The sequence below is a fragment of the Erpetoichthys calabaricus genome, chromosome 7, assembly GCF_900747795.2.
Source record: "Erpetoichthys calabaricus chromosome 7, fErpCal1.3, whole genome shotgun sequence".
NCBI classification, from domain to species: domain Eukaryota; kingdom Metazoa; phylum Chordata; class Cladistia; order Polypteriformes; family Polypteridae; genus Erpetoichthys; species Erpetoichthys calabaricus.
In genome coordinates this window covers 3,032,033-3,059,290 of record NC_041400.2, presented here as the reverse complement: position 1 = coordinate 3,059,290, position 27,258 = coordinate 3,032,033, and the positions used below count along the sequence as shown (strand labels likewise).

The 27,258-nt window shown below is 42.5% G+C and overlaps 1 protein-coding gene across 21 annotated transcripts in view; it reads right to left on the bottom strand.

Annotated features, from left to right (window-relative positions):
* Positions 1-27,258, bottom strand: part of ank2b (ankyrin 2b, neuronal) — a 512,663-nt gene that overhangs the window by 218,191 nt on the left and 267,214 nt on the right. For all 21 annotated transcript variants that reach the window (XM_051929737.1, XM_051929741.1, XM_051929735.1 and 18 more), the window contains exon 3: positions 742-840. In XM_051929737.1, the coding sequence (XP_051785697.1) occupies positions 742-840 (99 nt within the window). The remainder of the gene's footprint in view (positions 1-741; positions 841-27,258) is intronic.

Here is a 27,258-nt window from a genome sequence, read left to right as displayed (position 1 = left end):
TCATAATAAAAATAGAAAAACCAAACCAAAACAAGGCACCTTCTTGGTTTAAAACAGAAAAAACAGTACAAGGTATTGTGATAATAAATGTTCTTCATTTTAAAGACAAAGCACAAGAGTCTCCAATTACACAATTTGTGGTAAGTCAATGTGACATTAACCCATCCCTCCATTTTATGACCCGTCTTTATCCTACACAGTGGCAGGGAACCGAAGCCTACCTTGGCAAAGCGGCAAGTAGGAACTTCCCCGTAGTTACTGGACATTTACAATCTCGTGTCTGCAAACCTCCATGCAGTTTTTATCTAATTGCTGATAAAGTCATAAGAACTGTGATCTAGAATGGGTCCTTTAAAATGTACTCTCCCGTGTGGGGCACCATGTATGATAGCCGTAGCTCAAACACAATTTACTTACCACAAATGATGCCATTACACCATTACCGGAGGAATTATCTTTCAGCTCATTAAGCTAGTGGCTCAAACACAAACCACTGTGAGTACAAAAGGCTTGTATTTCATTGTGGACACCAACAAGAACCCCTTGCTACATAAAGTAGAGTGGAGCAACACGTCAATAAAGGGCTAATGTCAGAGTCCCCACTTCGGATTATTACAGGCAGAATGACAAAATGTCTCGTTTGCCTCACCCACACACTTTCTGGAAGGGTTGGAGGGTATAAGACGACACCCTTCATGTTACTAACATCCTTTGTCAGTAAGATGCATTGTAAAGTGTTACCTTAGTGGCAGAATCCACCGCAGAGCCTCTGTCCAGCAACTCCTGGACAAGGTCAACATGGCCTTCTTTGGCAGCCAAATGTAGAGCATTGAGTCCATTCTGAAAGAGAAAAGGCAATACAACAGACAGAGGCCATTACTATCAGTTCATATTATACATAAAACTAAATGTTCTTTAGAAAGCTAGCATCTCAAAAACAATGCTGCCCCATTCAGGTGACTAACCACTCAAAAATAAACACAGTGAAGAACTTCCCAAGAAAGGTAAAACTAGAGGGATAGATAATTAAAACAAGGCATCTTAATTGCTAATTAATTTAATCACTTCATATGAACTTCAAAGTTAAAGACAGACCTGGTATCCAGACCTGGTACAAAGCAGAGCATGTGAACACAATGGAAGAGCGCTAAAAATAACTCAAGTGGCAGTGGCGAAAGGGTCACACAGCCTGGACCCGCTTCAGTGCCTACACAGCATGTGCTTTCTTCATGTTAAAAAAGCTGTCATTTGCTACGCTGAGTGAGCAATGAACTGCTTCTCCCTACAGGACTGGTTCCCAAAATGCACCTGTGTATTTGTTATCAATACTCTGTGACAGCAATAAAGCAAAGGGGACCAGGCAAAAACAAAAAAAAAAAAAAAAAAAATCAACTGCCCCGACTTCAAATGTTGTACATTTGCCCCAGCAGGAGTGTGTGTTGTGTCCATGAATGTGCCTTGTGGTAGGCTGATACTGTGTCCATGTTGGAGAGAGTGCCAGGGACAGCTTTTTTAGTGATTTTAGATAAGCAGTTTAGAAAATGGATGGATTACAATGACAATGTCTGGAAACTACATACCAGACATATGTCGCAATAGGTAGAAAAACGCGTTTGGATTTAATACAAATACTTGTAAATCACATTGTCACAGGTTAACTCACCTGAGAGGCCTGGCATTATGAGTGTATGTTCCTAGATGGACAGGGGGGCAGAATTAACCACATAACGAGAGCCCCAGGTCCAGCGGGGATGACTCATAGAGCCTTGACATTGCCATTGCATGGCATTAAGGGCAGACCTGACCAGTTGCTCTTATTTCATACATTGTGGGGCCAGTCCTAAAACAGCTCCAACCCCAGGTACAAGAACACCTTGACCCTCTGCACTTATCCTCAACACCTGTATGTGTACGAGAGGTAGTGTTGACCCCCATGCTCCACAGAGCCTACCCACTCCTTGGACAAAGCTGGCACCACAGTCAGGATAATGCGCTTTAATTCTTCCAGTACCTTTAACACCATTATTCCTCATCATCAATGCTGAGCATCTCTGGTACCCCTAAAATCTCTTATATCATGGACATTCTGACCCACAGACAGCAGTTTGCAAGGCTCAGGAACGGTGTGTCAAAAATGGTGGTGTGTAACATTGGGGCACCTCAAGGAACTGTGGCACTGAAAACATATGACGACATCTACGAGACCAATCCACACTTCACCTTCATGACACTGAGCAAGTTGTTTTACCCTCAAAATTACTTACACCTTTGGCCAGTGGCGACATTGAGATGCCAAGTGAAGTATTCCAAGGCCAACAAGTGGCTACTCTGATTTCCTGGAGGGTATTCCACATCTGTTCCTGCACATTGTGTAAGCCATGCAACATGGCAGTCGTCAAGGGTGCCTAGCTCCTTTAATTATGAACCTGATGTGTTAATATAAATAATCGATGTGGGCTTCAACGTGTTGTATGCCATTTGGTATAAAAAGCCAGTGTTAATATTTGCAATATGCCATCTGTCGTAATGACAAATGCAATACATTACTAAATATTTTTGAGATGCACCATCTTTTCGAATGACAGAGACATAGCAATGGGATGGGCACAAGGCCAGACTTTTAAATGTACAGTACTTTTATTAAGGTGGACTTGGGCTTAGCGGTGTAAGGGCTCGTTTATACTTCACGCTCAGAACGCGTACACATCATGGCTGCCACGTGTTCCCAGCATTCATTTGACGCGTCCTCTCAGCAGGTCCTCAGAAATTAACGCCACGCGTGTGCGAGTTGCAGTACCAGCAAAAAGTCAGGGGTGCAGTGTGATAAAAGTAGTAATGGGACGTCACTGTCTCCGTTTACTATCTACATGTGACAGAAAGTCGCTGTGCAGATCCTCTGGGATCGATGAATGCACTTCAATGTAGTGAAGCAAAATGCCGACATACAGATGCATTCGTGGTACTTTTATATTCATGCGTTGCATATTCCCAATCGTAATGATAGGACACATTTTAAAAGTCTCACATACCGTCTTTTGTGTCGTCTTTTTTTTTTTCTGGGGCTTCCTCCGGACCTGACAGCAGCAATCGCCACACAGAACACATCACATTTCTGATATTCCAACTCTCTGCACATTTAGAATCCTTAGATTTATACTTGATATCACTTTCATGATGAAATGCATTAAAATCTGTATGTTACATTTTACAGATAAGTCGTTAACTTCATTTAACCCTATAACGCCGAGCGCGCCGTTTTCGTAACATTTAATTAAAACGTATCTGGTACAGAAATTCTAAAGCTTTTGGAGCCGACGACGATGTCAACGAAATCGGCGCACTTTACTATTACAAATGCATACCGTTAGTCAGGCATTTTAGCGGCCAAATGCTTGAATAGTGGCACATGTTTCGACCGATTGTGCGTGTGTGGTTAGGTGCTCGTTGGCGTTCAGTGCATTTCACGATAATTTTCAATCTAGTGAAGTTTTAGTGTTGATATTTTTTGTATATGTTCATAAAACTGTAGTTTTTATGTCAAAGGTGTAATACTCATAAAAAACATTATATTTATTATATATTTCCGCTTTTTCAAAACGTAACGAATTCGTTACGTTCGTCTTTTGATTCGACGGTGACAAAAATTACCACAGCATGGATTGTGGTTTGTTTTATGGAAAACGGCGAATTTATGACCTAGATGGAAGCGGTACAGACTCAGACAAGGAACCAGATGCTAATACGGATGACACTGGTAAATAAAATGTGTATTATATTTAAAAATTTTCATTTTACAATATACAATTTGGGCAGCACGGTGGCACAGTGGGTAGCGCTGCTGCCTTGCAGTTGGGAGACCTGGGGACCTGGGTTTGCTTCTCAGGTCCTCCCTGCGTGGAGTTTGCATGTTCTCCTCATGTCTGCTTGGGTTTCCTCCCACAGTCCAAAGACATGCAGGTTAGATGCATTGGCAATTCTAAATGCCCTGCGGTGGGCTGGCACCCTGCCCGGGGTTTGTTTCCTGCCTTGTGCCCTGTGTTGACTGGGATTGGCTCCAGCAGACCCCCGTGATCCTGTGTTCAGATTCAGCGGGTTGGAAAATGGATGGATGGATATAAAATTTTAATTATATTGCTATTCAAACTATTTTGATAACTATTTATTTTTTCCCATGATAGGAAGTGAATATGCGCCCGATTATTTTGATTTGGATGAATTAGAAGACCTCGTAGTTAGTAATGATAATACTAGTGAAGATGAGTTAGAAACTTCAGTTGTTGAAGTTGAAGAATCAATTCCAATAACTACAAGTTCAAAGCCATCTACATCAAGAAATTTCCAATCAAAAAGAATTCCTCTTTGGCGGCACATTTCTGGAGACGGTACAGCTAGACCTATGCCTGAATGGTTAGGACAAATAGATTCTTCTGGGGTAATAAAACGTCCTGTTGAATATTTTAGACATTTTTTCTCGAAGGATATCATTACTCATATTGTCGACCAATCAAATCTTTATGCAATCCAGCAAAATCCTAATAAACCTCTTGCACTGAGTAGGCAGGAACTTGAGCAATTTTTGGGTACACTGCTTGCTATGTCTATGGTGAAGCTCTCAAATTCACGTTTATATTGGAAGAGCAAACTAAACTGTCCTATTGTATCGGAAGTGATAAGTAGAGATAGATGGGAAGAAATAAAGTCCAAGATTCACTTCAATGATAATTCACAAATTCCCTTACCTAATGAGAAAACAGATAAATTATTCAAGATCCGGCCTTTGATAGACCATTTACAAAAAAAGTTTCGGGAAATACCAATGCCCCAAATGCTATGCGTGGATGAACAGATAGTTCCATTCAAAGGTAGATCAAGCATGAAACAATATATACCCAGCAAACCACACAAGTGGGGATACAAATTATTTGTTCTTTGCGATGACAAAGGCATCATGTATGATTTTTTCATATATTCAGAGAAAACTGAACCGGTATTAGGAGAACCCGACTTGGGAGCTAGTTCAAATGTAGTACTGAAATTGGCCCAATCAATTCCTGTTGGATTGAACCATTTATTATATTTTGATAACTGGTTTACGTCACTTCCTTTGATGACAACTTTAGCAAAGAAAAAAATATTTAGCTTGGGAACTGTTAGAATCAATCGTTTGCCTGGCATCAAACTAATCAAGGACAAAGATTTGATGAAAAGAGGCAAAGGGTCCCATCAAGAAGTGACTGCTCTAGTTGAAGATACTGAAGTACGTGTAGTGAAATGGGCAGATAATAGAGTTGTAAACCTTATGTCAACTTTTGCCTCGGCAGAACCAAAGGCCAACTGTAAGCGATATGACAAAAAGACAAAACAAACCATCACAATCGATTGCCCCGCTATTGTGAAAACCTACAATCAGTTTATGGGAGGTGTTGATTTGATGGACTCGCTAATTGCACTGTACAGAATTCACATCAGATCGAAAAAATATTATCACAAATTATTTTTTCATTTTATAGATGTGACTGTTGTGAACTCTTGGCTACTTTATCGTAGAGACTGTGAGAGCCTTCAGTTACCAAAAAAAAAGATCCAAAGTCTGCAAGAGTTCAAAATGAGCATCACCGAAGCTCTTCTTCTTGAAGAAAAAAGTAATAGACCAACAAAAAGAGGCAGACCTTCAACTAGTTCTACTGATGTTGAGTTTGCTAACAAAAAGAGAAGAGGTCCTGCCACCAAAAGTATCCCTGGAAGTGATATCCGTTTGGATGGTCTTCACCATTACCCTGAGGTCACAAACAGAGGAAGATGCAAAAATGTAAATTGCAAGAGTGCACCAGTATTTTTCTGCAGCAAATGCAAAGTTCATCTTTGTATCACAAAAGAAAAAAATTGTTTTGTTCAATTTCACACTAACTAAAATTATAAACAAATACATTTTGTATTATACTTTATAAATAAAATAAGCTTTCAGTTTGTTTTTTTTATTTAATAATAAAATAAGATGAAAAACAATATAGAAATGAAGGTGCATTTTTTATTCTTGTATTATAGATCCATGGACGAATGTGACAATTTGGTTACATTTAAAAAACATTGCAAATTTTATATTTTTTTAATATATTTTGGTTGTTTTATATATTGATAACTATGAAAGTAAAGAATAAAAACAAAAAAAATTTTTTTTCCTGAAATTAAAAATTCAGGCGTTATAGGGTTAAATAATGAACACTTAATAATTACACACATGGGGGTGACATGGTGGCAGAGCAGTAGCACTGCCGTCTCACTGGGAGTCATGTCGCTGGTATTCCCTGCCTGGAGTTTCCATGTTCTCCTGCTGGGTTTCCACCGTGTGCTCCTGTTTCCTTCCAAAGATATGCAGATTTGTTTACACTAAAATGACGCCAGCGTGTGTGTGAGTGCTTGTGTTCACCTTGCGGAGCCGATGCCTCATCCAGGGAGTGTTTCTGCCTCGTGCCCAATGCTTGCTGGATTGGACACACCCCTGGATTGACGGATTTAATCATTAAAATATCCTTTTCAGAGATATGGTGGTAAGGTGTCATCAGAATTTAATGGGTGTTCCAGGCAATTCACAACACAGTGAAGCTGAACCTGTTCTCACCGTGATAATATCTCGCACTGCCACCTGGTGGATTCTTCCAGATTTACGTGAAGTACGTGCGCAGTATAAACAGTAAAACGCTTGTGTAGCAGGAGCGTCTGCTGGAGCATGCGTCGCGTGAAGTATAAACCCGGCCTTAGGCTACCATGGGCCATGAGAAAGCTCTACACCAGAAGCCACAGGACCTAATGTATGGCAAGCATTACCCAGGAACGTCCTAGAAAATGAGGTTCAAATGTCACTCTCTGTGAATGGCCCACAAATTACAATTAGGAGGGGAGTGAGGATGAACACTGGTGAACTGGTGGCAGGGACAGAAGCCAGGATTTGAGAAAGAAAGAGCATGTCAGAGGGAGTGCTTCAGTGTGGTACCGAGGAGTTTAAGTGGGAAATCCAAACGTAATAAATAGACAGGGGTGCATGACCTGAACAAGAAGGCCATAGAGTCGGAGGGGCTTCAAGTGTACTTTATTTAATATGCACTTTGGCTTTCTTAATTTGATTTTTCCTATTATAAGACACTAGCACTTGGATGTGAGATCAACCAGGAAAAGCTTGGGTTTCTGCTGGAAGAGGTGTGCAACGCAAGGCCAGCAAGGAGCGCTTACCCTGTGGTCTGAATGTGGATCCCAATGTACCAGTTCAGAGACAGGCAAAAAATGGCACTATCATTCAGATGAGATATAAAACCGAGGTCCTGACTCTCTGTGGCCATCAAGAGTAGGGTGTAAAGCATTGGGTGTACCCCGATGTCCTGGCTAATGCCCTAGTCATTCTGGCCCCCTAATCATCCCCGGTCTCTAATTGGCTCTCTTTCTCACCCCATCCATCCATCCTCTTCCACATATCCGAGATCGGGTCACGGGGGCAGCAGCTTGAGCAGAGATGCCCAGACTTCCCTCTCCCCGGCCACTTCTACTAGCTTTTCTGGTGGAATCCCGAGGCATTCCCAGGCCAGCCGAGAGACATGGTCCCTCCAGTGTGTCCTGGGTCATCCCCGAGGGGCCTCCTCCTGGTTAGACGTGACCAGAACACCTCACCAGGGAGGCGTCCAGGAGGCATCCTGATCAGATGCCTGAGCCACCTCATCTGACTCCTCTCGATGTGGAGGAGCAGCGGCTCTACTCTGAGCTCCTCCCGGATGACAGAGCTTCTCACCCTATCTTTAGGGAAAGCCCAGACACCCTGTGGAGGAAACTCACTTCAGCCGCTTGTATTCTTTCTCTCCCCTTCACTACCTAATAGCTAACGTGCAGTGGAGAAATGGCTGCCGTTGCATCATCCAGGTGGGTGCTACACATTAATGATGACTTCCCACTCTCTATGTAAATTAGTGAAAAAAGTGCTATATAAATTTAAGGAATTATTATTATTAAGTCAAGGTAGTCAGTGAAAAATGACAAGCGAGCAGACCACCTGAATTACAAATTTCTGGGCCTGTAGTGCAGTGTGCCCACATGTGTCCCGTGCATAATGAGCAGCACTGGCGGTTTGCTATTCATCCGATGTCCTCTGCAGAGAAGCCTAAGATGTCTCCGATGTCTCCTGCCGTCAAGCAGCGAAGAGCTCTTACCTCTCTCAAGTGCTCTCCGTTAATGAGACTATTTATTGAACACTTACAGCAAGCTACATGAGGTCAGGCATCGCAATCTCTTGTGGTGCCCTAAGGCCTTCACAGAATGACCTGGAATTCCAAATGGCTGTTCAGCTCACCAAGTAAAAAGAAAAAGAAAAAAAAAAAAAAAACAGTGCTTTTCTTAGCGTTGTTTATCTCCATGATAAAAAGCTTGGCAGCAGCTCATCGGCTACTCATCCTCACAGAGCCAAACAAGCATTTCAAACCCGCAGGTGATCCTGAAGTTATAAAACACCTCGAAAACATCAAATGGCAGCTACACATTACTGATAGCCTAATGGTGAATTACTGCACACTGTATGCCGTGGGGCCAACACCACACCGTCACACACCAGCATGTCCTTAAAACAGAGGAAAGCAGCCAGTTACACGTTTAAGGTATCGAGAAAGGTCAGCTGAGATGTAATCGCATAACACCTCTAATTACAAGAAAGACAAACACGCTCATTTCTGGCTGAACGGTACAGCAAACACTCAAGGTAATCTCTAAAGACGAAGGGTACATGTGTTCTAGGCTAAGCACTTGAATGCTTCTCTTTCTAGTATACAATAACATGACGACAGACCAGACTTCACCAAGCAAGAAGAAAACAAGACACCCACGGAGGGAAAAAGTCTAAAACTTCCAGTAATGCACTGCATGCTCCTAGTTGTTGGCCTCCATATCAAAAGGCACATATTATAGGACTGGAGGGAGTCCACAACAGGGCCATCAAATTCACTTCTGGCTTCAAGGGTAGGACATATTTATCAAAAAAGATAACAGGAAGCACAAAGATTAACGTTCCATCCATCCATCCATTCTCCAGCCACTCTTTTCTCGATCTAACCTGGCATCAGGAGGAAGAAGTGGACAGCCATTGACAGGGCATCAGGGCACAACTAGTCGTACTTCTTCAAACTGGACCAAAGGAGTGATGCCAGTCCAGCTAATCTGGACATCTTTGGGAGGCGGATGTAAAACTGCAATATTTGAACAATTGTAATAATAAATGAGGTCTGCTGAGAAAATAATTGGCAGTGGCCTTCCATCTGTTGCAGACCTATATACGAGGGGGGTACCCAAAAATAACCAGAATTGAAAAAAATAAATAATTACTCCTTACTGAAACTTTAGTCTCCTTGAAAGTACTCTCCATATGAATGAATGCACTTGTCCCAATGGTTTTCCCACTGGTGGAAACATTTTTGGAATTGCTGAAGAGGGCCTGTAGCGATTTTTCTTTGACTTCCTCCACAGTACAAAAACGCTTTCCTTCGAGTTCTTTTTCATATGCAGGAACAAGAAAAAGTCACACGGAGCAAAATCAGGTGAGTAGGGTAAGGTGGCAAGAACTCCCAAGACACACAACCTTGGCCCAAGGTTTCTCACCCAGCCAGGATGCCAGTTTAATCGAAGTACACTAATCACATGGACTATTTGTTCCCCTGTTTCAATAGGTGGCAGTCTTTCTGGACTACTGGTGCCTGCATGGAAGCCACCAGTGAAAGCTGTGAATTGCAGTCCTGTAAGATAGCCCTGTTGTGGTCCATGGGTGCCACCAGGGGGAGCTGCAAGAACAGACCGTCCCCACTGTAAAGAACTTTTGCCTGACCCTGAAGCACTTCCTGGATGTGATGTCACCGGAAGTACTCCCAGGTCCAGCATAAAAGAAGCAGAGTTTCCTGTATGGATAGTCGGAGTCAGCAGGAGAGTGGATGAGACTATGTGGGAGATGTGGGAGGAGACATGAAGATTTTTTATTGTTCTATTGTGAAAAGGATTTGGAGGTACAGTAAAATAAATTATCTTCTGTTCCAATCCCAGACTGACTTGTGTTTGGGGTGCTGCTACTGGTCACACCAGATTTGACAAACAGAAAAAAAAAAGTTGTGCCAAGCCACAGTATATTTTATTGCTAAAATGACCACCAGAGGTGTTATACATTAAAGTACAGAGGAACAGAATACGATAAATCAGTATACATAACCGCAGAGGGCAGCACAGTGGCTGCCAGTAAGGACACCTGGGTTCGCTTCCTGGGTCCTCCCTGCATGGAGTTTGCATGTTCTCCCCGTGTCTGTGTGGGTTTCCTCTCACAGTCCAAAGACATGCAGGTTAGGTGCATTGGCGATCCTAAATTGTCCCTGGTGTGTGCGCCCTGAGGTGGGCTGGCGCCCTGCCCGGGATTTGTACCTGCCTTGTGCCCTGGGATTGGCTCCAGCAGACCCCCGTGACCCTGAACGATGACTGACTGACTGACATAGCTGCAGATCTCAAAATGTCCTGTATGTAGCTTTCTGTAGATTTCAATGACTTACCTTAATAGTTAACTAATTAAAGGTTGTGAAACCAGTTGGAGCAAGAAACAAGTAAGGTCACAGTGAGTGGAGTGCAATTAATGGCGACTGTAGCTGTAGAAGAAATTAGAAATGTACTGACATGCGTAGAGTCAGGCTTTTTTTTTTTTAGTCATCCTCTCTCTGAACCAACCTCAGCCAGTTTCAAGGGTGCAAAACATTCATATCCACTGTAATTCAGTTTAGTCAAACATCTGGATGGTTACTTTGCTCTGCCTTGATGAATAAAAGCACTGCAGCTGCCAGCTTTGAGCAGATGTCAATGTTCCCTATACGTATGGAGGAGAGGAGCGCTGTGCTGCAGTGCAGTTCAGACCCTTCAGCGTGACGGCACCACCAAAAATCAATCAGCTTTTTAGCCTCCCACCGTCTTTTACTGATGACAAACTATGCCATGGCATGGAGCTCTTAAAAATCTTTTTGAAGACTTTTGTACATCTGAACAGTACTTCACTGCGTTATGTAGGCTGTCACACATGGAAAGTAGCAACACAAACCTTTTACTTTCCTATGCCATCCTGATCATCTATTATAGCAGTGTTTCTTACACTATGGAGGCGTCTCTAATGGGATTGTAGATGAGTTGTTAATTTTAACTGAAGTGAATGAGAAAGGGTCGCAGACGGTTTGAGGAAAGCCTAGCGATGGATGGGCTTGCACAGCAGTAACAGCCCCCCAAACCAGACGCCATTTGTCAGTGAATCTTCAACGGGATGGATGGCATTCAGTGACAATCCTCCAAGGGGAATCCCCCCTGCCCCGGACAACAGCAATTAAAACCCTTAAGAGATGTTCAGGGAAACAGCGTGATGATCAGCCTCTGTTCAACAGTGATTATGTGTCACAAAGACACAGAACAGGCCAAATTGGGTCACAAGGAAATTATGCTTAAGAATCACTGCCTTACAGAATTTTGTTTTTATGTACCAAAACCTGGAATACATCATCGTTACCGAGATACACCTGGCCTGTACAGCCAAACAACTCAAGATACCGCTAAAAACACATTTTTTAAATTGCTAACCTCTCTACCATTCTTTCATACTGGGGAAGTTGAAAATTGGTTCTTTTCACAAAATGCAATTTTATTTGTTGTTTATTTTATATAACTGATCGAAGAATTCATAGTGTTGGAAAAGGTGGTTCGCTATGTTCAACAATTTAAATAAGAAGCTCAATGAACTCGCTACATATGAACATATATATACATACATACATACATATAAAGCTGGGGCTTAGCTCTTCACTGTGCAACTGGGTACTGGACCTTCCTCACCGGCAGACCTCAACAAGTGCGTATTGGTGGAAAAACCTCCTCCATCATCACCATCAACACTGGCACCCTGCAGGGCAGTCTGCTGAGCCTGCTTTACTCTCTCTACACCCATGACTGCGTAGCTAAGTTCAGCTCTAACACCATCCTCAAGTTTGACGATGATACCACTGTAGTAGGTCTGATCAGCAAGGACGATGAGACGGCCTACAGGGAGGAGGTCAGACTCCTGGAAGAATGGTGTCAGATCAACAACTTCACCCTCAATGTTAGCAAAACCAAGGAGATGATTGTGGATTTCCTCAAACAGGCAGCAGAGCACAGCCCTATCTACATCGGAGGTGAGGCTGTGGAGCAGGTCAGCAGCTTTCGGTTCCTCAGAGTCACCCTCACTGATGACCTTAAATGGTCAAGTCACACTGCAGCAGTAGTCAAGAAAGCGCAACGACGCCTCTACTTCCTCAGGAGACTGAGTAAGGCCCAGATGTCCCCCACAACCCTGTGCAGATCCTACAGGTGTACTGTGGAATCCATCCTGACAGGACGCATCACATCCTGGTACAGCAACTGTTCAGAGCTCTGTAGCATGTGGTGAACACAGCACAGCACATCATGGGCACACAGCTCCCTGCGATCCATGACATCCACACTACACGCTGTCTCAGGAAAGTGAACCGTATCAGGCGGGACCCCAGCCACCCTGCACTGTCACTTTTCACCCTCCTCCCATCTGGGAAGCGACTAAAGTCCATTCAGACACGCACCACCAGGTTCAGGAACAGTTGCTACCCAACTGCAGTCAGACTCATGAACAATCAGTAATCTTGCGTCACACATCTACTGCTACCTGCACGTATACTTCTGCCACTGTTTCTGTTTATTCCTAGGATTCAGTTTTTATTTAATTTACTTATTTATATTCATTTATTTATTGTGTGTTTTTTTGTCTGTGTTTACTGTCTGCGGGGGCACATGCAAGCAAGCATCTCATTATACATGGTATTTGTATACATGATAATAAAGAATTGAATTGAACATGTGACAGTGTTGAATACACAGTATTACATTCTTTTGTCAAGTGAAAGCCTCTCCTGTTTCCACAGTGGCACAGACACAGACTAGAGGCCTGCATTTCCTTCAAAACCCCGTACTGACTGACTCAAGGTCTTGTAGCACAGAACTAAATTTAAGTGTGGAGTGCAGACGCAGGCGGTCAGACTTTACTCAAATGGCTGGGAGCAGGTGGTCAGAATATACTTGAACCTCTATGGGAAGAACTGCTTCTTAAAAAGCAAATGAGCACACCGTCACCAATATTCTAATACTGTTCTACTGTAAAGTCGAATGAGCATGGGAAAGGTGCTATATAAATAAAAATTATTATTATAAGCACAAACATTCAAAAATGAAGATAGCATGCAAACACAACTGAGACATGGTGACATCATGGTTGTTTTTAAAATGGTGTTTTCAAATGAATTATTGAAGGCATAGTAGTGCATATGCAGAGCAGCTTGAAAAGGCAGATACTCCAAAGTCAGGACTAGTCATTTTCTTTTTACGTGTGTTAACATATACAGGTACAAGAAGCATCTATTGCGATAGTCATGTCTGTCTGTATGATTGATAGTGATATTGTACTTTATTTGTCCCATGGGAGTAATTTAGCCATTTACAGATGTTATTGTGGCTTGTCCTTTTTCACTTGAAAGCTGTTTGATCCTAAAGTTGACGTGCTGCTGTTTCAGTTTAGGCAGTTCATAGCCAGTAGGTGGCTGCTTGGATCTCAGTTTGTGTTTAAATGCGTATGGCTGTATGTATTCAGACAATGATGTTGTTACAGGATATCACAATGTTCTAATGCAAATCAAGAAAGCCCAAGCACTGGCATCCCAATATTTAACTGATTTTTTTTTTTTGTGACACAAACTGGCATGTCTCTCTAGTCATTAGCAAAAGTGGGTCAAACATTATAAAGTTAAGGAAACCAATGGCAGCGTTCTAGTGTAAGTCTGCACACATATAGGAAAATATTATACGAGGGCCCCACATCAAAACTACCACACTGCATGTGACCATGAAGACGTTAACTAGCTTTGAAAGAAGCAGGGAGGCACTTGTACTATTTACCCAGAAGGAGTATGTCAGGCAGCTATGAATAATTTAACGCTAGAAGCGTGCTAGGATCACAGCAGGCTGTGATGCATTAACCAGAATTCTCACTGAGGTTCATATAAATAATAAAGGAACTGGTTAGCAGTAGCAGGGTGTGTGCTGGAACAAACTGGGCTTGAGGACACAAGGACACAAAGGGAGACTTTTCAAAGTGTTCCTCTAATTTGGAGCATTCAGAGCACCGTAAACATGGCATCACTACAGATGATCAACCAGTCACAGGGCAGGCCTGGCAGGTACTTATTTTTTTCTGATATCTAGCTGTTTATCTTCTGTAGAGGAGACGTGGCATACAGTAACAGCCTTTGCCAGTATTATCTCGTGGTGCTGTTATGGAAACTCATCTATTATCGTTGTTCTGTAGCACTGTTACATGAAACAAATACTCAGACATTCAGTATGCCACCTAAACTCTGGCTCATCAGCTATTACGTTGACATGAAATCAATACAGACTCCATCTTCCGAAAATAAAGGGGGCTTATTTTATTTCAGTGATCACTCTTGTATGTTAAAAAATGCAAAAGTTAATCTAGAAGACTGCATAAGTTTAAAAAAAAAAAAAAAAAAAGAACCATCACCATGAGGAAGCCGTAACCACTCAGAAAGGAATGATCAGGGGTCAAAGAGCTAATGATAGTAACTGTGGTAATCATGATGGTGCCAGTTACTACATACCACCAAGGTGGAAAGCCAGTTTAACATAAACATCACAGGTACTTATGGTGGCATCTAGGAAGAGAACACATTCTCCAGTCACTAGACAGCACCTGGAAGTCTTGTAAGGATGTGATTAGACTGGAATGGTGGAGGGCAGGGAGATCTGGGACAGTTCTGAGCAGTAAAAATAAAAGGTCAGGACACCACAGTGAAGTCCGACTGAGGCCCAGCTACAGTATTGTGCTAAGACCACCTCAGGACTTTTCTCCAAAATTTTCAGGTCTCTCCACAGATGGTGTTTAATTCTGGACTTTGGCTGGGCCACTCAGGTAAGGTCAGAGACTCGTACCGAAGCCACTCCAGCACTGCCTTGGCTGTATGCTTCGGCTAATTATCAAGCTGAATTGTCATCCCAGTCTGAGGTAGTGTGCACTCTGGAGCAGGTTTTCTTCAAGGACCTCTCTGTATTTGGCTGCATTCATCCTCCTCTCAATTCTGACCAGTCTCCTCCCATCACTGCCAGTGAGAAGCACTCCCATAGCATGAAGCAGCCTTCATCAATAGAGATGGCTATAGGCAGGAGATGAGCAGTGCCTGGTCTTCACCATACATACTGCTTGGAATTGTGTCCATAGAGATCCACTTTTGTCTCATCAGATGAGAGGATCTTTATCCTCATGCTCTCAGAGTCCTTTAAATGCCCTATAACTCAAAACCTTCCAGCTGGCCATTCTACCATAATAACGAAGTGCTGCTGAGATCGTCATCCTCCCAACAGGTTCTCCCATCTCAGCACATGACTTCTGAAGCTCTGTTAGAGTGACTATCGGTTTCTTGATTACCTTTCTCATAATCCATTTGGCTGGACAGCCAACTCTAGGAGGAGTCATGGTGGTCTCAAATATCTTTCATTTCTTAATTATTGAGGCCAACGTGAGATGACAGAGATGACTCAAAGCTTTAGAAATGGTTTTATCACGTTGCCCTGATCTATGCTTCACCATAGTTTGATCACGGAAGTCTACAGAAAGTTCTTTGGGCTTCATGGTGTGCTGTGTGTCCTGACATGCAGAGTGTACTGTTGGATCTTCTATGCATAGACTAGGGGGCTTCGCTCGCCAACCCCTGGTGTTGGGTAACCCGCAATAGATTTGAAAGAGATTATTGTCTGTCTTGGTAATTGTTACATATGTATCATGTTCACCGTCACGACATCTGTAGGTCTATGTAATATATGTAAATGACAATAGCAGTTTAATTGTTATGTTATGTAAGTATAGAATGTCTGAGTTTGAGCAGATCTATGTATGAGATATATTGGAGTGTAAAGGTATAGATGACGCACAAAGGATATCTTCATACACCACGTTTGTAGTAAAGATGGCGTGTTGTCCTTGAATGAGTTTTCCTTGGTATGGAGTTATTATAATGTTGACGTTAACGTCACATGCATGCCGAACTCTTGAGAAGGCTACACAAAGTTGTCCATGTCTAAATACAGGTTCAGAGAGGTAAAGGCCGACTCTGTCCATGGTCTGTCCTTGGGATTTGTTGATTAGGTATACATTGTTTACTGTTAGTAATATGGATAATTGCACTTACTGTTAAAATTACCTATTTCCGTTAGTTGAACTCTTTCGTTTCTGAGCCGTTGCTCCTTCGCTTACAGTGCATAGGCGCATACGCCTTCCGTACCATCTCGTGTTTGACTATGCTGTGTTTTGTGGACGTTTGGGGTCTCCGTACTTTCTCTGGTTTGACTGTGGGGCGGGACGCGGAAGCCTCTTCTGTTTGTGTTTTCTGTGAGTACTTATAGTGTTGTATTACCGTAATGTGATTTACATATGCTGTGGAGTCTGGATCTTCGGGGCTTCTGTACTATCTCGGGTTTTTGCTTGCGGTGCTTTAGAAGCGTGTTGTAGGCGCCTGCACCTTCCACACTATGTCGGGTTTGACTATGCTGTGTAGTGTGGACGTGTAGGGTTTTGTACTCTCTTCAGAGGGCTACATAAAGTTGGTTAAGACTGTGTTGTGGTAATCCGGCCGGGTTAATGGTGTTTCTCGTTTTGGAGCCGTGACCGTGACTCCATTAGTTATACGTTGTTTACTGTTAGTAATATGGATAATTGCACGTACTGTTAAAATTACTTATTTCCGTTAGTTGAGCTCTTTCGTTTCTGAGCCGTGGCTCCTTCGCTTGCGGTGTATAGGGGCATGCGCCCTCCGTACTGTGTCGGGTTTGACTATGCTGTGTAGTGTGGACGTGTGTCAGTCGAGCTCTTTCTTTTTGGAGCCGTATCTGCTTTGCTTGCGGCATTTCAGATTCGCGTTGTAGGCGCCTCGTGCGCATCCCAGCGGCTCGTGGTTTACCATTCTCGGTTATCCTGTGTTTTCTGTGGTTGTACTGTCAATATTGTATTACTGTAATATGCTTAATATTGTATTACTGTAATGTGATTCACATATGTTGTGGAGTCCGGATCTGTGGGGTTTCTGTACTATCTTGTTTATGCTTGCGGTGTGTTAGAAGTGCGTGGACCATGCTTTGTAGTGTGGACGTTTAGTTCAGAAGCGCGTTGTAGGCACCTGTGACTTTCGTACTTTCCCGCGCCTTCCGTACTATCTTTGTGGACCTGTGGGGCCTCCGTAGCCTCTTCCGTTTGACTCTGGGGTGCAGCGCAGAATCCTCTTTTTTGTGTGGCTGTGTCGTTAGTCGTTAGCTATGGGCGCATTGTTGCTTCATTTCTTATTTACGTTAGTTGAGCTCTTTCGTTTTTGAGCCGTGACTGATTCTTTCGTGGTGGATCAGACGTCGCTTGCGGTTTATGAGACGTGTGCTGTAGGTGCCTGCGCACTATGTCTCCTGCGTCCATCGCCGTGTACTTCCGGTTTACCATTCTCGGTTAGTAATATGGATACACATGTGCCATTCTAAACAATGCTCAGGCAATTCAGTTGGCCACTGGTGGACTCCGATCAAGTTCTAGACCCATCACAAGGAGAATTACGGCAAACAGGATGGACCAGAGCACAATTTGGAGTACAGGGGGCTGCATGCTTTTGGAATATAAGAGATTTCAATTTTTGATTTTTAATAAATTTGCAAACCTTTCTGAAAGTATACATTTAGTTTGTGATTATGGCTTATTGGGTGCAGATTAATGAGCAAAAATAGCAAATAATATCCATTTAAAATGAAATGAACAACACAGTAAAAATGTGCAGAAAGTGGTGAAGGACTCTGAAAATGCACGGATTACACTTTAAATGTGCTCAACGGTCTCCTCAAATGTTTTCTTTGCATACTCTTCTTGTTATATTAGGAAAGAGCTACAATTTTACTGCCATATTTCCAAATATGTGAATGTGGGCTGTTGCCACCAATTGAAATTCATGCCCTGGAAGTACCTGCCAGGATTTGCATTCCCTTCACGGTGTCTCTGCTGTTCACAGGCCCAGACTTAATAAAGTTGGCAGCCTTCAGGAGCCCAGCATATTATTAAAACTCATTATGTTGGCATTGAGTAATACCAAAAAAATAAAGAATGTTATGCGTGTTCCTAAACAGTCCCCCAGACCAATGTTCACTCTCTTTTTGTAAGTCCCTTTGGATAAAAGCATCTGCTAAGCAAATAAAATGTATATGTAAATGTGCGGTTTTTTTTTTTTAATTTAACGATAGTGCTGTCGGCACCAGACACATTTTGAAAAGTGTCCTTTGACATTGGCTACATCCATGCCCTTGTTAAAATATGAAGGTCAAGCTTCTTTAATTCCAGCCAGCTGGAAGAGATAAACTGACTAACCGAGGATAAGAAGGTGGTGGGGGGTCATCAAGCACCCGCTCTCTGTTGAAACGCTGTCATGATGCCAAAAAAGTGTGGGCGCCACTTCAGCCTCCTACTGATTCAGCAGAGATGTCCCATGAGTGATGTCCCTGCTGCAGATTACTGCAGTGCTGGATCGCTCTCAAGAGAGGGGAGGGTGGGGAGATGGGGGGGGTAGGGAGCCGACGTGGAAACACCTTCCAGAAGAGGCAGAGCCTGGCAGATAAACAGGGAGCTGAAGACGACTACATGCATCTTTCACTTGCGGGTTGCTATGGACACCAGTGTTCACTCATTGAGAAAGAAAAAAAAAAAAGAGGCAATGTGTACTTCACGATCGCAATGAAATATAGAAAAACAAAACCACAACAGCCGCTTAGAAGGACAACAGTGAGCAGCATTGTAAGCAATGGTGACAGTTATCAAGGAAACAGAAGCAAATACGTGTTGGCTGTGCATCCAGCCAATCAATCATTGATTTTCTAGATTAGCTTGCCCATTATGTGACCGATTAATCAAAGATGAAGACTATCCCTGCAGAAACAAAGCCTGAATCGGATGACAGTCCTTCACTTCTACTGAAGGACACACACATACACCTACATTAGACAAAAAGTTAACCATTCAGCTGAACCTGCTCATCTTTGGGAGGAAATTGGAGTACCCAGAAAACACTGTCATAATTATATATATATATATATATATATATATATATATATATATATATATATATACATATACACATACAGTACATACATACATATACACACTGTATATAGAACTCCACTTAGACAATGAGCCCTGGAGCTACCAAGCCTCAGTGCTAACCACTAAACCACCATATACATACATACAGTGTCCAGTAGGGATACACCTGAGCAGATCCCCGAACCTAAAGTAAATGCCAAGGAAACCAAAGAGACAGAAAAGAGCGTCTCACTAACAATAATATCAGCATGAGGATAATACAAAAACCATACAAAACAAAACGAGCAAACAAAAAGAAATAAAAATCCTAGCTACCCATCTGAGGGTGACGAATACAGGTTTCAACATATATCCACCCTATAGTGACAGTAGCCCACCTGAAACCCCCAGTAAGGCCTCCTTTACTGACTCTCCTGTAACTTTTCAGTGGTGTCTCTTCCTGTTTGGAAGAAACAGACTCTAGGCTTGCAGAGTTATATTGGTAATCGAAAAGTACAGAAAAACATAAATTTTAGAACTGTACGGTACCAGCATTTTGGGATTTACAGTACCAGAAGTAAACATCAGCTACTACACTTACTATTGTAGATGTGGAAAAACATCCAATCTGCAGTCTTCATGAAACAAAACCATAGGCTTTTATGAGATCAGGACTTCATTGGAAACACCTACCCCCCCCCATTATTTCTTCAATGTGATCGTGGCAGAGCACCACAGGAGGCACATAAGTCTGCAGGAAATAATGGAGTAAGACAGAGAAGCTTTGGAGTTGTCTACTAATTGCTTCTAAACAATTCTGATGATGCTACTGAAGTCCAAAAGTGTTATTAATACCAAAGTCAAAGTTAGTACCGCTCCAACACTAACAGCTTATGGAACCAGGTCAACCCAAAGAAACTCCTCGAGGCAACCTTCTGGAACTTTCTCTAGCAGCCACAGATATCCCTGCCATCCTGAATGCTACTCTTCCCATTATTACCTACATACCCTTTAGCATTCATTCCAAGGGGGAAAGTACAACATATAATAATGAGCTTCCAAGTAGGCCCTCCAACCTTCAGGGAAAAACCTGGGGGTTGGTGACAGAATTGGCACTCCATCCACCATAAAAAAAACACCTCACACTATTCCACTCCATCTGCACTCGGGTCCTAATCTGGGATCCTGAGGTGGTTTGTCATGTGGTGGGTGCGACAATGCACTGTATTAGTGCGGGCTCCTAAGCACTCCCTCTCTCTACTGTACTCTGGTGAAATGGGGAGGGAGGGGAACACCATACTACCCTCCTGGTCATAGCTTATATAGTCATGGACCATTGTACCACTTCCTGGCATTGGTAGGTCAATTCCACTGCCACAGTCACATGTGCTGCAAAAGTCTGAGCTTTCTGCCAGGGCATGTTGGGGTCTGGCTTCTGTTCAAATGAAAGGGCAGATTTCAAAAAATCTCAAACAAACTGTACAGGTGCTGGTCATAAAATTAGAATATCATGACAAAGTTGATTTATTTCAGTAATTCCATTCAAAAAGTGAAACTTGTATATTAGATTCATTCATTACACACAGACTGATGTTTAATCAAATGTTTATTTCTTTTAATGTTGATGATTATAACTGACAACTAATGAAAGTCCCAAATTCAGTATCTCGGAAAATTAGAATATTGTGAAAAGGTTCAATATTGAAGACACCTGGTGCCACACTCTAATCAGCTAATTAACTCAAAAGCCTTTAAATGGTCTCTCCGTCTAGTTCTGTAGGCTACACAATCATGGGGAAGACTGCTGACTTGACAGTTGTCCAAAAGACGACCATTGACACCTCGCACAAGGAGGGCAAGACACAAAAGGTCATTGCTGAAGAGGCTGGCTGTTCACAGAGCTCTGTGTCCAAGCACATTAATAGAGAGGCGAAGGGAAGGACAAGATGTGCTAGAAAAAAGTGGACAAGCAATAGGGATAACCGCACCCTGGAGAGGATTGTGAAACAAAACCCATTCAAAAATGTGGGGGAGATTCACAAAGAGTGGACTGCAGCTGGAGTCAGTGCTTCAAGAACCACCAGGCACAGACGTATGCAAGACATGGGTTTCAGCTGTCGCATTCCTTGTGTCAAGCCACTCTTGAACAAGAGACAGCGTCAGAAGCATCTCGCCTTTGGACTGCTGCTGAGTGGTTCAAAGTTATGTTCTCTAATGAAAGTAAATATTGCATTTCCTTTGGAAATCAAGGTCCCAGAGTCTGGAGGAAGAGAGGAGAGGCACAGAATCCATGTTGCATTAGGTCCAGTGTAACGTTTCCACAGTCAGTGATGGTTTAGGGTGCCATGTCATCTGCTGGTGTTGGTCCATTATGTTTTCTGAGGTCCAAGGTCAACGCAGCCGTCTACCAGGAAGTTTTAGAGCACTTCATGCTTCCTGCTGCTGATGAACTTTATGGAGATGCAGATTTCATTTTCCAACAGGACCTGGCACCTGCACACAGTGCCAAAGCTACCAGTACCTGGTTTAAGGACCATGGTATCCCTGTTCTTGATTGGCCAGCAAACTCGCCTGACCTTAACCCCATAGAAAATCCATGGGGTATTGTGAAGAGGAAGATGCAATACGCCAGACCCAACAATTCAGAAGAGCTGAAGGCCACTATCAGAGCAACATGGGCTCTCATAACACCTGAGCAGTGCCACAGACTGATCGACTCCATGCCACACCGCATTGCTGCAGTAATCCAGGCCAAAGGAGCCCCAACTAAATATTGAGTGCTGTACATGCTCATACTTTTCATGTTCATACCTTTCAGTTGGCTAACATTTCTAAAAATCCCCTTTTTGCATTGGTCTTAACTGATATTCTAATTTTCCGAGATACTGAATTTGGGACTTTCATTTCTTGTCAGTTATAATCATCAACATTAAAAGAAATAAACATTTGAAATACATCAGTCTGTGTGTAATGAATGAATCTAATATACAAGTTTCACTTTTTGAATGGAATTACTGAAATAAATCAACTTTGTCATGATATTCTAATTTTATGACCAGCACCTGTATAAGACAAACACATTTTGCACATCACTGGATAGAGGAAAGTTCAAAGTTTGGTCCTATGGTCCTTGAGGTTGTATGCACTCAACATTAGCACCATGTGTAGCACAACAAACATCAAAACGGTAGACCATTTCTTGCCACACACACACGAGTCAACTGGTTCCTAGTTACTGATTCACAGCTTCCTCAATCTGATGTCGCAAATCTTGAAGATTAGCGGGCACAGGTGGAACAAACACTTTTTCTTTAATGTACCCCCATGGATACAAATCACAGGGGGTAAAGGTCTGGAGACCTGGGAGGCCATAGACAATGAGCAAGATCTTGTTGTCCACCTCTTCCAATGCATTGGTACAGTGAGTTGCCACACCCACTACACGACGAAACAACTCGGGATCCTGGTTGGCAACCCCCCAGGCAGACACACGCTCCAGTCCCACCCTCCGGAAATGACCCTCTATATGCCGCAGCCAGGTGTTACGTGGGCGACCCCTTGGCCTGGTCCAGCCACTCGGGTCCCCAACAATGAGGATCTTACGAGCCGAATCACCCTCGGGGAAAATGCGCCACATGGCTGTAGTGCTGTAACTGACGCTCCCTCACAATGCAGGTAATGTGCATCATTTGGGACTCTGTGAGCAACACAAAGTCTAACCAATGGTACCCAAGGATTTTCCGGAGAGACACAGTACCAAAGGAGTCCAGTCTTCATCTCAGGTCACTGGATAGCGTCCATGTCTCACAACCATATATATATATATATATAGATATAGATATAGATAGATAGATAGATAGATAGATAGATAGATAGATAGATAGATAGATAGATAGATAGATAGATAGATAGATAGATAGATAGATAGATAGATAGATAGATAGATAGATAGATAGATAGATAGATAGATACTTTATTAATCCCAAAGGGAAATTCACATTCTTCAGCAGCAGCATACTGATACAATAAATAATATTAAATTAAAAAATGATAACAATGCAGGTGAAAAACAGAAAAACAGACAATAACTATGTATAATGTTGAATGTTAACGTTTACCCCTCTGGGTGGAATTAAAGAGTCGCATAGTTTGGGGGAGAAACGATCTCCTCAATCTGTCAGTGGAGCAGGACAGTGACAGCAGTCTGTCGCTGAAGCTGCTCTTCTGTCTGGAGATGATACTATTAAGTGGATGCAGTGGATTCTCCATAATTGATAGGAGCCTGCTGAGCGCCCTTCGCTCTGCCACAGATGTTAAACTGTCCAGCTCCATGCCAACAATAGAGCTTGCCTTCCTCACCAGTTTGTCCAGGCGTGAGGCATCTTTCCTCTTAATGCTGCCTCCCCAGCACACCACTGCGTAGAAGAGGGCGCTCGCCACAACTGTCTGATAGAACATCTGCAGCATCTTATTGCAGATGTTGAAGGACGCCAGCCTTCTAAGGTAGTATAACCGGCTCTGTCCTTTCTTGCACAGCGCATCAGTATTGGCAGTCCAGTCTAATTTATCATCCAGCTGCACTCCCAGATATTTATAGGTCTGCACCATCTGCATACAGTCATATATATATAGGAAGAACCAGGACTCTAAAGACTTGGACCTTCGTCCTTTTGCATAGATATCGGGAGCGCCACACACCCCTTTCCAGCAACCTCATGACCCCCGCCCAAAGCTCTACCAATCCATCTACGGACTTCATAGGAAGAATCAGAGACATGAATGTCACTGCTGAGGTAAGTAAACCTCTCAACAAGGTCAACACTCTCTCTGAAGACAGACACACTGCTGATGGCCGGGCCCAAGAGGTCATTAATGGCCTGGCTCTTTGGTTTTTATAAGGACACTCACAAGCCCAGACACTCAGACCCCTCAAGCGCACCGATCAGAGCCTCCATTGACTCAGCAAACATCACAGCATCGTCAGCTAAGTCAAGATCCATGAATCTTTCTTCACCAACAGATGCCCCGGTCTTATACGGTTTGTTTGAAATAAATTTTTGAAATGCCCTGTATATTTTTTATTTATCTCTCTCTCTCTCTTATATTATATATATATATACACACACACACACACACACACACACACACACAGTAGTGGAAGGGAAGAATGGACTGGTATCTGGAGAAGATGATGACCCCCTTACCTGGCTGGGAGGCCAGAATGATAAAATGACAGTGGAAAACTGCCTCCCCATAAACACTACACTAGGTGGTAGCATTGCTTTGGCATTGCTACTATTTGTACACTCACTGGGCTGCATGGGAGATGTAGCTTGATAGAAACCTCTGCTGCAGTCCTTTAGAACTGACAGAGGGATCTACTGGAAAGACACTCCTCTGTTACCCTGGAGCTCAGTCTGACATGGAAGAGCTTCTGTGCCACATCTCTGTTGGGCCGGAAGTACTACCATGTTTGCCTTTCAAAGAAGTCTTCCCACCTCAGCCAGACGAGTCAAAGTCAAGCTGTGCTCCCTAAAAGTTGTGCTGCAGTATAAGGAAGCTAAATTGATTCTACGTTTATTTAAATTAAGTGACAACTCTGAGCAAGGACCCTTTGAAGCAGAGCTTTATATGGATGGCAGGCATCGAGTTACTTTTTAGTGAGTAAAATGTCATGAGTGTTGCTTCAATCTTTATTGTTTATGTAGCAAACAAACACTTTATTTTATAACACAGAGTATTGTCACAAGGCACTATACAAGTACATAAAAAATTACAAAAATATGCTTAAGGCATGTATAGGGAATTAATTCAGCTAGATTGTGAGATTCAAGCTTACAATTAGTTTAAATTGCATTGTGCTGGTACTAATTATAAAAGGCGCTATATAAAAAGAAATAGTCACACTACAGAAACACATAAAATGGTGCAGGGACCACCTCCTTGGGTTCAAGTCCTGCCTCTGGTTGTTTTCAATGTGGACCCTCATGGTGACTGCGAGTGTTCCACCAGATATTCCAGTTTTCCTCCCACATGCCAAAGGTGTGCATATCGGAGTAATTGGCAAGACCTAGGCTGGCACTGGTGGGGGTGGGCTGGCTATGTGATGGGCCTGGCACAACCTCTCCTACTGGTGTCCCATCCCCACCCCCCCATTGTTGTCTGGATACACTCCAACCTCCATCTAAACACTCATTTGGATTAAGAGGTTTATAAAATGTAATATTATAAAAAGGCAATATAAGAGTATGCTGTAAAGAGTGTAGCCACCACAGATGTTAAGGTGCTCTACAACGCATACTGATGCGGATTAAACTGAACTTGTAAGTCATTTAGAGTTAAAAGATGGAAAAGAAAGCAATTCAATTGTGAAATGTGCTCCGATAGTGACCCCAAAAATTATACTGTGGAGGATAAAGTGCAAAAAATAAATGATTTAAATTAAATAAAAAACAGAGGGGGGGGATCAACAAGGCAGAAAATGTACAAATGATTTTTCATTATCATCATCACTGGTTAAACGGGTACTTTCCTGGGTTACCCTGGTTGACCAACTACCTCAAATCATTCACTCCAAACAGGCAAAGATTATACAAACACTACCTAAAGCAGGTGTCTATCTAGCCGTTGGAATGCCCTGTCCATTTGCACACCTCAGTGTATCCATTTACCTCCCATTTATTTCACTAAACACTCCAGTACATAAGCAATACCTCAATCCACCTTCAGCCCAGTCTCAACAGCACTTTTGCAGTGTCCCAAAATTCCTTATGGGTCCAAGAGCAGGCTTTTTATTTGCAAATGTGATGAGAAAACTCTTGGCACCCAAGTTCTCTTGAGAGGACTGTCCACATTAAAGGGCCTGCACCATTTAAGCCACAGCACAGTCTCATATATTCCTCTTGGGGGACTATGTTCCCTCAAATTACCAGCTCTGGGATCCCCAGGTACTGTCCCGCCCAAGGTTCCTCACTGAATGAGTGAAATTTATAGTCTGTCTACTGAAAGGAAGGCCTAATAAGCATGTATGTTTAAACTGAGCTACACCCTTTGTTCACTACTCTGCCCAACATTAGACACAGCACACACACTGAAGTGGACTGAAGTGTCACTCGCAGACATGACCATTTGAACTCGAGGGGACAAGGTTACCATCGGCATTCACATCCCCAGACTGTCTGCTGTCATAAAAGTAGCTGACAGAGAAACAGGACTTTGTATAATTTAGTTTTACTGCACAGACTAGACATGATCACTCAGACACGAGTTCAGACTGCAGGAACTATTGGATTCTTTACAGTCTAAAACCATGTCAACAGAAAAATATTTGTGCCCGAGACTTCCTGACTGCCAGATGTATACTGAAGGTGCTAATTTCTCAATTGCATATGCAGATATTCTTTCCTTGCTTCATCTTTTCCTTCTACATTTCTCTCATCCAAGTCTTTCCTTGCATTCTCATTAATTGGTGTACTGATTTCACTGTACTGCCTCTTGTCACGCCTTTGTGTTTCTCTTAATAAGAATTACCTTTGAACTAAAAAAAAGTGTATATTCATGCAAGGTGCCTCTTCTTACAACAAGGAACTATATAAAAAGGTACACAGTGTTTGGTAAAGCAACTTTGTAATATGGCAAAAATATGCTCTTCTTCTGTTTGAAGTGTACATCTGTATGTTTTAGGTGTCAAGGCACTATATAAAAAATGGTCTCCGAAGGAAAGCTGGTGTTGTAATTCAAGTGAAAGACACACTCTTATCCAGTCTGACATATTAAAGAATAAATTAGATTTAAATAGTATTTACATTACATAACCTCTTCAACAGCAAACACTAACAGGCTGATAGAAAAGCTGGTTATGAAACTAAAAATCAAGCCTGGATTATTACATTTGAAGAGATTCTGATTTTGTTTGCAGTATAAAAGCATTTACTAATTTTTGATGCTACTCCCCAATATACTGTGATTAATATAGATATTAATTTAATATTTTATCTCTATCCATCTATATATCTATATCTATAAATAAATAATTAGTTCAA